This window comes from Lagenorhynchus albirostris, chromosome X (assembly GCF_949774975.1).
Source record: "Lagenorhynchus albirostris chromosome X, mLagAlb1.1, whole genome shotgun sequence".
Classification (NCBI taxonomy): Eukaryota; Metazoa; Chordata; class Mammalia; order Artiodactyla; family Delphinidae; genus Lagenorhynchus; species Lagenorhynchus albirostris.
This window is the reverse complement of record NC_083116.1, coordinates 44,468,910-44,480,913: the sequence shown is the minus strand read 5'-3', so window position 1 is coordinate 44,480,913 and position 12,004 is coordinate 44,468,910. Positions and strand designations below refer to the sequence as shown.

At 38.2% G+C, this 12,004-nt stretch overlaps 1 protein-coding gene across 1 annotated transcript in view; it reads right to left on the bottom strand.

Annotated features, from left to right (window-relative positions):
* Positions 1-12,004, bottom strand: part of NOX1 (NADPH oxidase 1) — a 34,461-nt gene that overhangs the window by 21,816 nt on the left and 641 nt on the right. The window contains 7 exon segments of the mRNA XM_060137535.1: positions 5,171-5,303; positions 5,390-5,571; positions 5,675-5,829; positions 6,165-6,241; positions 6,484-6,593; positions 9,449-9,483; positions 9,486-9,543. Coding sequence (XP_059993518.1) covers positions 5,171-5,303; positions 5,390-5,571; positions 5,675-5,829; positions 6,165-6,241; positions 6,484-6,593; positions 9,449-9,483; positions 9,486-9,543 — 750 coding nt within the window.

The following is a 12,004-nucleotide window of genomic DNA, read 5'->3' as shown; positions in this document are numbered from 1 at the left end:
GCAAAGACAGTCACACTGGGACATGGTCCCACCCAACAGCAAGCTGGCACCAGCCCTAGGACCCCCAGACTATGAAGGCAGCCACATAGGGACCCAGCCACCCAGCAGGTTGGCAGTCACTACAAGAGGCAGGGCCTGGCAGCCAATGTGGCCAGAGGCCAGTCATGCTTACCAGTATGCCCATAGTAGTCAGCCTCATCACAACAGAAGAGCCCATGCAGCTCACATAGGCGGCACCCATACAGCATATAGCTCTGGTGATCAGAGGGGAGTGTGCTACTGGGCCCCATAGGATGTCTCCTACATAAGGCCACTTCTCCAAGATCAGGAAATGTAACTGACCTATCTAATACATAGAAATAAACAGACAATTAAGCAAAACGGGGAGACAAAGGAATATCTTCCAGACGAATGAACGAGACAAAACCCCAGAAGAACTAGGCAAAGTGGAGATAAGTAATCTACCTGAAAAAGAGTTCAAGGTAATGATCACAAAGATGCTCAACACACTCAGGAAAATAAAAAATGAACGCTGAGAAGTTTTAACAAAGAGTTAGAAAATATAAAGTAGAACCAAAGAAATAAAATAAAATAACTGAAATAAAAAATACACCAGAAGGAATCAACAGTAGATTAGATGATACAGAAGAACAGATCAGCACACTGGAAGACAGAGTAATGGAAATCACTGAAGCTAAACAGAAAAAAAAAATTTTTAAATGAGGAGAAAAAAAATGATATAAGTCTATATTGACCTGAAAAGATGCTCAAGATATATGGTTTTCTTGAAAATCAGGAATCAAACAAGTACTACAGAATTGTTCCATTATTAAAAACAACAAAAAACTAGATACATATGTCTGAATATGTATGTATATTAAAAAGCCTATAAGAATAAAAAAATGAGGAAAGCTTAAGAGACTTCTGGGACCACTTCAAGCATGCTAACATTTGCAATATAGGGGTCTCAGAGAAGTAGAGAGAGAGAAAGGGGCAGAGAACTTATCTGAAGAAATAATAGCTGAAAACTTCCCTAACCTGGGGAAGGAAGCAGACATCCAGGTCCAGGAGGCACAGAGAGTCCCAAACAAGATGAACTCAAAGACATCCACACCAAGACACATTATAATTAACATGGAAAAATTAAAGATAAAGAGAGAATCTTAAAAGCAGCAAGAGAAAAGGAACTAGTTATGTACAAGGGAACTTCCATAAGACTAGCAGCTAACTTTTCAGCAAAAACTTTGCAGGCCAGAAGGAAGTGGCACTATATATTCAAAGTGATGAAAAGAAAAAACCTACAACCAAGAATACTCTACCTGACAAGGCTATCATTCAGATTTGAAGAAGAGATAAAGAGTTTTACAGTCATGCAAAAGCTAAAAGAGCTTAGCACCAGTAAAGATCAGAGTGGAAACAAATGAAATAGAGACTGAAGAAAAATCAGTGAAACTGAGAGCTGGTTCTTTGAACAGATAAACAAAACTGATAAATCTTTAACCACACTCATCAAGAAAAAAAGAGTGGGCCTAAGTAAATGAAATCAGAAATGAAAGAAGAAAAGTTACAACTGATACCACAGAAATATAAAAGATCATAAGAGATTACTACAAAAAATTATTATATGCTAATAAAATGGACAATCTAGAAGAAATGGATAAATTCCTAGAAACATACAATCTCCCAGGACTGAATCAGGAAGAAATAGAAAATATGAACAGACTGATTACCAGTAATGAAATTGAATCAGTAGTAAAAAAAAAAAGCCTCCAAACAAACAAAAGTCTAGGACCAGATGGCTTCATAGGTGAATTCTGCTAAACACCTGAAGAAGAGTTAGCACCTACCTTCTCAAATTATTCCAAAAAATCACAGAAGAAGGAACAATTCTGAATGCATTCTGTAAGGCCAGCATCACCCTAATACCAAAACCAGGCACCACAAAAAAAGAAAGTTACAAGCCAATATCACTGGTAAACATAGATGCAAAAATCTTCAACAAAATACTAGCAAACAGAATCCAACAACACATTAAAAGGATCATACACCATGGTCAAGTGGGACTCATCCTAGGGATGCAAGAATGGTTCAATATCCGCAAATCAATCAATGTGATACACCACATTAACAAACTGAAGAATAAAAATTATATGATTATCTCAATAGATGCAAAAGAGCTTTTGATAAAATTCAACATCCATTTATGATAAAAACTCTTAACAAAATGTGTATAGAAGGAACATGCCTCAACAAAATAAATGCCATATATGACAAATCTACAGCCAGCATCATACTCACTGGTGAAAACCTTAAGAGTATTTTCTCTAAGATTGGGAACAAGATGAGGATGCCCACTCTCGCCACTTTTATTCAACATAGTATTGGAATTGTTAGCCACAGCAGACAAGAGAAATAAATAAAAGGTATCCAAATTGGAAAGAAAGAAGTAAAGCTGTCACTGTTTGTAGATGACATAATAATGTGTAGAGAAAACTCTAAAGACACCACCAAAAAAATATTAGAACTAATAAATTAATTGAGTAAAGTTTCAGGGTATGAAATTAATATACAGAAATCTGTTGTGTTTCCATACACTAAAAATGAACTATCAGAGAGAGAAATGAAGAAACAATCCCATTTACAATGGCATCAAAAAGAATAAAACACCTAGGAATAAATCTAAACAAAGAGGTATAAAAACCTATACTCAGAAAACTATAAGACATTGATGAAAGAAATTCAAGAGGACACAATACATGGGAAGATATACTGTGCTTATGGATTGGAAGAATTATTATTGCTAAAAAGACCATACTACCCAAGGCAATCTACAGATTCAATGCAATCCCTACACCAAAATACTAATGGTATTTTTTGCAGAACTAGAACAAATAATTCTAAAATATGTATGGAAACACAAAAGACCCTGGATAACCAAAACAGTCTTGAGAAAGAAGAACAAAGCTAGAGCTCCCAGGTTTCAAACTACACTACAAAGCTACAGTAATCAAAATCCCTACCAAAATACTAACGGCATTTTTTGCAGAACTAGAACAAGTAATTCTAAAATATGTATGGAAACACAAAAGACCCTGAACAACCAAAACAGTCTTGAGAAACAAGAACAAAGCTAGAGCTCCCAGGTTTCAAACTACACTATAAAGCTACAGTAATCAAAAAAGTATGATACTGGCATGAAAATAGACACATAGGTGAATGGAGCAGAATAGAGAGCCCAGAAACAAACCCAAACTTAGATGGTCAATTAATCTATGACAGAGGAGGCAAGATCATACAATGGGGAAAAGATAGCCTCTCTAATAAATGGTGTTGGGAAAACCGGACAGCTACAGGGAAAAGAATCAAATTGGACTATTCTCTTACACTATAAATAAAAATAAACTCGAAATGAATTAAAGACTTCAATGTAAGACTTGAAACCGTAAAATTCCTAGTAGAAAACAGGCAGTATGCTCTTTGACATCAGTCTTAGCAATATTTTTTTTGATATGTCTCCTCAGGCAAGGGAAACAAAAGCAAAAATAAACTAATAGGACTATATCAAATAAGAAGCTTTTGCACAGTGAAGGGAACTATCAACAAAACGAAAAGACAGCCTACTGAATGGGAAAAGATATTTGCAAATGATATATCCAATAAAGGGTTAATATCCAAAATATACAAAGAACTCATATAACTCAACATCAAACAAACAACTCAATTAAAAAATGGGCAGAGGACCTGAATAGACATTTTTCAAAAAAAGACATACAGATGGCCAACAGACACATGAAATGATGCACAATATCACTAAGTCATGAGAGAAATGCAAATCAAAACCAAAATGAGATATCACCTTACACTTTTCAGAATGGCTATTATAAAAAAGACAACAATTAAGTGTTGGTGAGAATGTGGAGAAAGGGGAATCCTTGTGCACTGTTGGAGGGAGTGTAAATTGGTGCAGCCATTATGTAAAACAGTATGGCAGTTCCTCAAAAAATTAAAAATAGAACTATCATAGGAGCTAGCAATTCCACTTCTGGGTACAGCTGACCCTTGAACAACGTGAGTTTGAACTGCACATGTCCATTTATATTCAGATTTTTTTCAATAAATACATACTATAGTACTACAAGATCTGTGGCTCATTGAGTCTGCTGATGCCAAAACGTGGATACAAAGGCCAGCTGTAAAGTTATACACAGATTTTTGTCTTTCCAGGATTGTCACTCCTAACCCCTGAGTTGTTCAAGGGTCAACTGTATTTTTCCAAAGTAAACAAAAACACTAATTTGAAAAGATATACGCATCCCTATGTCCATTGCATCATTATTTACAATAACCAAGATATGGAAGCAACCAAGTATCCATTGATAGATGAATGGATAAAGAAAATGTGACATATATATATATATATATATAAAAATATATAAAATGGAATATTATATATATGTACTTACATAATAGAATATTACTCAGCCATAAAATAGAATGAAATCTTGCCATCTGTAACAACATGGACAGATCCTGAGGGTATTATGCAAAGTGCAATAGGTCAGAGAAAGACAAATACCTTATGATTTCACTTACACGTGGAATCTAAAAAATAAAACAAATGAATAAACATAACAAAACAGAAAGAGACTCGTAGATACAGAGAAGAGACTGGTGGTGTCAGAGGGGAGATGGAGGGGGGCAATGAGTGAAATAGGTGAGAGAGATTAAAAGGTACAAACTTTCAGTTATAAAATAAGTCAAAGGGGTGTAATGTACAGCATGGAGAATATAGTCAATAATATTTTAATAACTTTGTATGGTGACGGATGGTAACGTATTATGGTGATCATTTTATAATGTATAAAAATACCAAATCACTCTGTTGTACACTTGAAACTAATATAATATTGTAAGTCAATTATACTTCAATTTAAAAAAAAAGAAAAAAAGTTGAACTCAGAAACAGAAAGTAGTAAGGGGCTGGAAGGTGGGGGAAATGGGGAGATGCTGGTCAAAGGGTACAAGCCTTCAGTCAGAAGATGAATAACGTATAGCATATGTCCTCCATAGGAGCCGGCACCAGGCTGAGCTAATAATGGTTATCATAAGAAGAGTAATAATAACAATAACAGCTCCTAACAAGAATCTACTATCCTTGTCCTGGTCTTACCTCAGCGGGGAGCCCTTCAAATTGGGGAGGCTTGCAGTGGGAGTCAGGATCGTTCCACTTCTCAAAAAACTCTGCACACTTGTGAGGATGATTCTCATCCATGTTCTTTTCTGTTTGATCCCGGACAAGTCCACTGAGACAGACAAAAAGACAATATGTGGCAAAGAATTATGCAAGGTCAGGAACTGGGGCATGAAAATGGGAGTTTGAGGACCTTACCCAAGGCCATGAATCCCTAAGCCAATGAAGTACATGATAAAAATATGGTGTGTATACCAGAAGACCTCAGAATAACTCTTCCGGATAAATTCCATAGCTAAAGTCACCATGAGAACTAGAGCTATTGTGATGATCACTCCAGTGACACCAGCAATGTGGGTGAATGTCACATACTCCATCGTCTATGAAAGTAGAAATTTCAGCCTGACACAATGTCCACCAGGGACACCATGCCTTTCCTGCTCATGACCAGATTCCAGATGCTTTGCCCTTGAGTCAACTCACCGTGTCTGAGGACTGGATGGGATTTAGCCAAGAATTTTTCTCCTGATGAGATAGGTTGGAGAGAATGGAAGCAAGGGATCCATCTGTGGCCTGTCGGCTTCTGCTATATCGTTCAAAGTTAAACAGGTGTGTGGTGATGTGAATAGCTAAATGAAAAGATGGAAAGGAATGTGAGAGTTGTCTCAGAAACATCATGGCAGGCATGCCCCACTAGAAGAGGAGGATCCTATATATAGTGCCAAGCAGAATGGTGAGTCCACAGAAGGTGCCCAATAATGATTACAGAGAGAATCAAGATCTTTTTTATACTCACTCTGTCCCCAAAGGAATAGAATGTAAATTCCATGAAAGCAGGTTTAGAATAGTGCCTGGCAAATAATGCCACGTGTTCAATAAATATATTTTGAATGTTTATATGCGTGGATGAATGAAACTAGATTCTGAATGTCCAGGAGCCTGCAGTTTCATCGTTTGCCCCAGTTACCCAGTAGGCAGATTATATATGCCACCAGCTTGTGGAAGGTGAGGTTGTGATCCAGTTGCTTTCCCAGGGTGCGCCTACAAAACAACAAATGTAAAATGATCAAGATCGGGTGTATCCAGGCAGCTTTATGAAATTCGCTAACCCATAACCAACATGTCTTACATAGAGTGTGCCAATACACACCCACTCTTGCTCACCCCCTTGGTTACCAAAGGAGACCTCTGGCTTCCATTCCCAGGGGCTTGGTGTTGAGCTGTCCTACTGAGACGTCAAGAGTCTCTTGTCTTTAATGTGAAAGTTGACCTACAATTGGCTGGGACTCAGTGAGCAGGTGCCTCTCGGGAAGGACAGCAAATTTCGACACATGGGAAGCAGGATCAGCATGCTGTTAAAATGCAAGCTGCAAGCAGAGGCTTGGGCCCAGGCCAATGCCAACTAGAACAGAGGAGAGAAGAAGCCATTAGCTGCTTCATCTCCTCATCTTGCAGGTGAGCATGGGCCCAGTCCACTTGCCTGAGACCTGGACAATCAGTCCAAAATCTCTGTTTACAAATGACAGAAAATTTGCTGAACTTAACATTGAATTGAGAAATCCTCATGACAGTGGTTTGGAAATGTTTGACTATATATTTATCAATATGAAAGAGAACAAGATTTAATGTTAACAAATAAATTATATGAATATAATACTTTACAAGGTTTTTAGCTTAATACACTCAATTATGATTTTAGTTTGTCACTTGTAAAACAATCTTGAAGATCATATATATTTTATTTGCACTTTAAATAAAGCTTAGATATTTTGAGTTATAATTACAGATGGTAACTATTTTTCCTCTTTTCTATATTTTCTAATGTTGCAATTATATGCATGTAATAATCATGTAATAAAAACCATAAAAATTAACCATTTATATTTAAGATCTCTTTAATAATTGAATAAAACGGGCAAAACGAATGAACCCCTCAGAGCAAAAATTTTAAACTTAGGTAGAGATTTGAGAAGGGAGAACTTCTAAGAACAAAATTTCAAACTGATTTCCTTGGGTGGCCAGGCAGCATACATCAAGATCAATCTGATCCAACAGTAGAAGCTGCTAGAAAAGGAGACAAGGAATCAGTGCTTCAAAGAAGTATTGAGCCCAGAAATAGGCTTGATTAGTATAGGCTAGACAGAATATATTCAACTCTGTGGTAGCTAATTCCGACTTCTCTCCTCAGCTGTACAACTGGTCTCTGAGTCAGCTCCTTGGGATTGCAGACAATGGGGTGTGACAATTTCACAGCAGCAGTGAAGGTGGTGGCATCAGCCAGGCAATTTTTGTTCACTTCAGCTGACTGGTCAGCCTTACATGTACGCCTGTCAATGACTTGCTAAAAGAATATGAGATAGAGTTAACAATTTCTCGGCCTTTTTCTAATTATCTTTTCGGCACAAAAACTATTTTTCCATACAACCTAGACCCGGGACAACGTGACATTGGTTTAATAAGCCAGGTCAAGATCTGCCTACCATCCATAATGGCTTACAATGTCAGGCAGTGCAATGAACATGAGCTGCCCTACTGTTTTCCATTTCTGACTCTTCCACATGACCTGTGTTTTCTCCCTCTGCTGAGTCACACTCCAACTGCTTTTGGTAGAGACGGCCTGTTCTATTTCTGAGTAAATTTTCTCTGTTCAACTCAAATATCCTGCATTTCCACATTGGTTTCCACTGCTTGCTTATTTGAGTCACAGAGGTTCCTTAAAGCTAAAATTGACAAGTGACTTGAAGAACATAGGACTACAATTTCACAGCTACATATTCTGTGGAGGCTATCTGTATGGGATGAATTCTTTTTTTTTTTTAAACACATCTTTATTGGAGTATAATTGCTTTACAATATTGTGTTAGTTTCTGCTTTATAACAAAGTGAATCAGCTATATGTATACATATATCCCCATATCCCCTCCCTCTTGTGTCTCCCTCCCACCCTCCCTATCCCACCCCTCTAGGTGGCCACAAAGCACCCAGCTGATCTCCCTGTGCTATGGGGCTGCTTCCCACTAGCTATCTATTTTACGTTTGGTAGTGTATATATGTCCATGCCACTCTCTCACTTTGTCCCAGCTTACCCTTTCCCCTCCCCATGTCCTCAAGTCAATTCTCTACAGCTGCATCTTTATTCCTGTCCTGCTCCTAGGTTCTTCAGAACCATTTTTTTTAGATTCCATATATGTGTGTTAGCATATGGTATTTGTCTTTCTTTTTCTGACTTACTTCACCTAGTATGATAATCTGTAGGTCCATCCATTTTGCTGCAAATGGCATTATTTCATTCTTTTTTATGGCTAATATTCCGTTGTATATGTGCCACATCTTCTTTATCCATTCATCTGTCAATGGACACCTAGGTTGCTTCCATGTCCTGGCTACTGTAAATAGAGCTGCAATGAACATTGTGGTACATGAGTCTTTTTGAATTATGGTTTTCTCAGGGTATATGCCCAGTAGTGGGATTGCTGGGTCGTATGGTAGCTCTAAAACTAAATTTTTAGTTTTTAAGGAACCTCCATACACCAACGTGCCATACCCACCCCCACCCTTCCTCTTCTGTCCTTGATCTGCTCCTTCCCCAGCCTTCTCCAACCTGTTACTCTGACCTGACCCCACCTTTTATACAGGCCTTGAATTTGGCAACACCACCCACTTCACAAAACCCCCCACCCCAAGTATCCCTCTTGTTTGATAGGTATTTTTCTGTGAGATCAGTCCACAGTGGTGGTTTTCAACTTGTTCATTTATTTGTTTTCAACCAAACTCTTTCTTAAAATCATAAGCAGGAATCCATAAGACAGATAAAGGTTGCTTTGGTTGAAGTAGAGACACTGCCCAGTTAGCCTTCCCCTCACACCCTGTAGGGATACCTGAATTTCTGTGGAAACCAGTTTGAAAATTGCTCAATATTTCTTTACTGTGTATTTTCATTATTGAGTCTGGGGAGTGTGCCCTGGACAGGTCTGTCAGATTTAATAAACAAAAATACAGATGCCTAGCTAAATTTGAACTTCAGATTTTTTAAAAATGAATAATTTTCTAATATTGTCTCATGCAATATGTAGAATAACTTATACCCCCCCCCAAAAAAATTTGTTATTTTTCTGGAATTCAAATTTACCTGGGCATCCTGTATTTTTTTTCTGGCAACTCTAACTCTAGGCGAAATGAGGGCATTGGGTCTCAAAGAAGCCAGCGTCAGAGATAAGAAAAAACAGAGATTCCCCACATCACAACTGTGATACTCACCCCCAGGATTTGTCTTGTGTAGTAGTACTTGTTACCTTCTCAAATGACAGGAAGGCATGCACAAACAGGAAAACATTCAGCCCCAACCAAGCAGCCTAGAGGAAGAAAAATTAAGCAAGGGATAAAGTGAAATTTGGGTACAGGAAAGAGTAGATAAGGGGTAGAAAATAGTGTTACTATTTGGCTATTTTGTGTTTATCTGTTTTCATTTTGGGGGTGGTGGGTGTGCCACACAACATGTGGGATCTTAGTTCCCCAACCAGGGATAGAACCCCTGTCCCCTGCAGTGGAAGTGCAGAGTGCTAACCACTGGACCGCCAGGGAATTCCCATATCTGTTTTCATTTTAAATGAGTCAACTTACTCTGAGTCAGTTAGGACTTCAAGACATGCATTAGATGCTAATGACCAGGGTCAGCACATCAAGGCTCATAGACCAAATCTATCTCACCACCCGTTTTGTACAGCCTACAAGCTAAGAATGGTTGTTATATATTGTTGTTTTCACATTTTTAAATGGTTGTAAAAAATCAAAAGAAGAATATATTTCATGACGTGAAAATTATATGAAATTCCAATTTCAGTATCTATAAATACAGTGGTATTGGAACTTAGCCACACCTACTTATTTCTGTATTGTTTATAACTGCTTTTGTGATTCAATGGAAGTGTTGAGTAGTTGTGACAGAGAACATATGGACTGCAAAGCCTAAAATATGTACTACCTAGCCCTTTACAGAAAACATTTGCCAACTTCTGGATTGGAGCGTTCAAACTATTGCACCTATAAGAAGGCAATACGTGAATAAATGGATTTCTAAAGAAATAGAAAATAAATTTAACATCTGTGACAATACCCATCTGAAGGGACTAAACCATTCCTGATGGGCCTGCCTCTTTAATACACTTTCCTGACGTACACTTTCCTGTTTTTAGATTGTGATTCTTTTTTCAAATTAACCTATCATTGCTTTGGACTCATTTGAGCTCTTAAGACTTCTTTTGTCTGTCCCAAGATCTGTCTCTACATTGGCAAAGAGGGAAATTTGGAACCTACCATCCATTTCCTTGGAGAACAACCAGGTGGGCTTTAGCCCAAGCTTGAAGGTGCTAGTCTGTAATTGATCAGGACTCTAGGGCACTGGGATGCCTCTGATATATATCCATGGCCCCAGGATGGTCCAGAACCATCTCAGCCCCACAGGTAGAGGGCCTTTAGCCTAGAACATGGCCCATTCAGATTCCCTAGATCTGGACCACTCACACACCTCTGGCATCTTAACATAGTGATTCGAAGTGTGATATTGGAGTCAAACTCCTTGGCCTCAAATTCTAGCTCCACCACTTTCTAGCTCTGTAATCTTAGATCTGTGATTTAACTTTTCTGAACCTCAATTTCTTCACCTATAAAATGCGGACAATAACTATATCTACCCCACAGCAATGCTGTGAGGCTTATATGCGATAATGTATGTGAAGTGATTAATACAGTGCTTGGTGCATAGTAGAAGCTCAATAAATTCTGCCTGTGTCATCACCAGACTGGCTTTACCAATCAATTTCTTCCTGCATTCTTTGCCCACACACCCTTTCCAGAGTTGTGTGTCTTCCAGAGATCATTTGACCTTAATGGAAAAAGAGAGGTAAAAGCCACAGATACTTCAAGAGTTCAGAAGACAAAGGAGAGAAGCTTATTTAGAGGGAGCAGAAATATTTCAGAATCTGAGAGGGACACAGAGGTAAAGACCTCTGTGTCAGCACATCATCAACTGTAGGTAAGATGAATGATGAAATACAGTGACATCTGAGAGTAAGGAATTCCATTCCCCACCTTGACTATAATTTCCTCCACTATAAATGGAAAAGAAAGAGTAGAAGCCCTGGCAGGAAGAGTAAAAATATTTTGGGGGTAATTTATTTTTCATTAAATTAATAGTTCAAAGGAGTGTATGTCAGAGATAACAAGAAGTCTGAGCCTGCCAGTGGGATTGGTGCAAGGTGAAAAATCAAAGCTAGTTACATCATCATCACCACCAGGGGTGATGAACTCTCCAAGCAAAACCTAAGAGAGGGATAAAAAATGCAGAGGATTTTAGACCTAGAAACACACTTATATCTAATCTAGTTTTCATCAATCCCCCCCCACCCACACACAGGTGACCTGAAGGCTAGAGAGGATAAATAATTTGATCAAGGTCACTCAATTAATAGCAGAACTGAAACTAGAGTTCAGTTAGAGAGTGCATTAGAAGGGGATTGTGCATATGTGGTGTGGTAAAGGCATTCTGGCTTGAACCCTGGGGAGCTAGCTTTGAGTGATCGCTCTGCAATCAATTCACTGTGTGATGTCTAGGTCTTATTTTCCCTTATAAAATCAAAGAGTTGGTTTGGTTCTGCACTACGCAAAGCTGTAGCCACTAAGCACATGCGGCTACTAAGCACATGAAATATGCCTAGTTTTAATTGAGATGTGCTGTAAGTATTAAATACACATCGGATTTCAAAGACTTAGTAAAAATAAAAGAATATAAATTATCTCATTAATATTTTCATATTG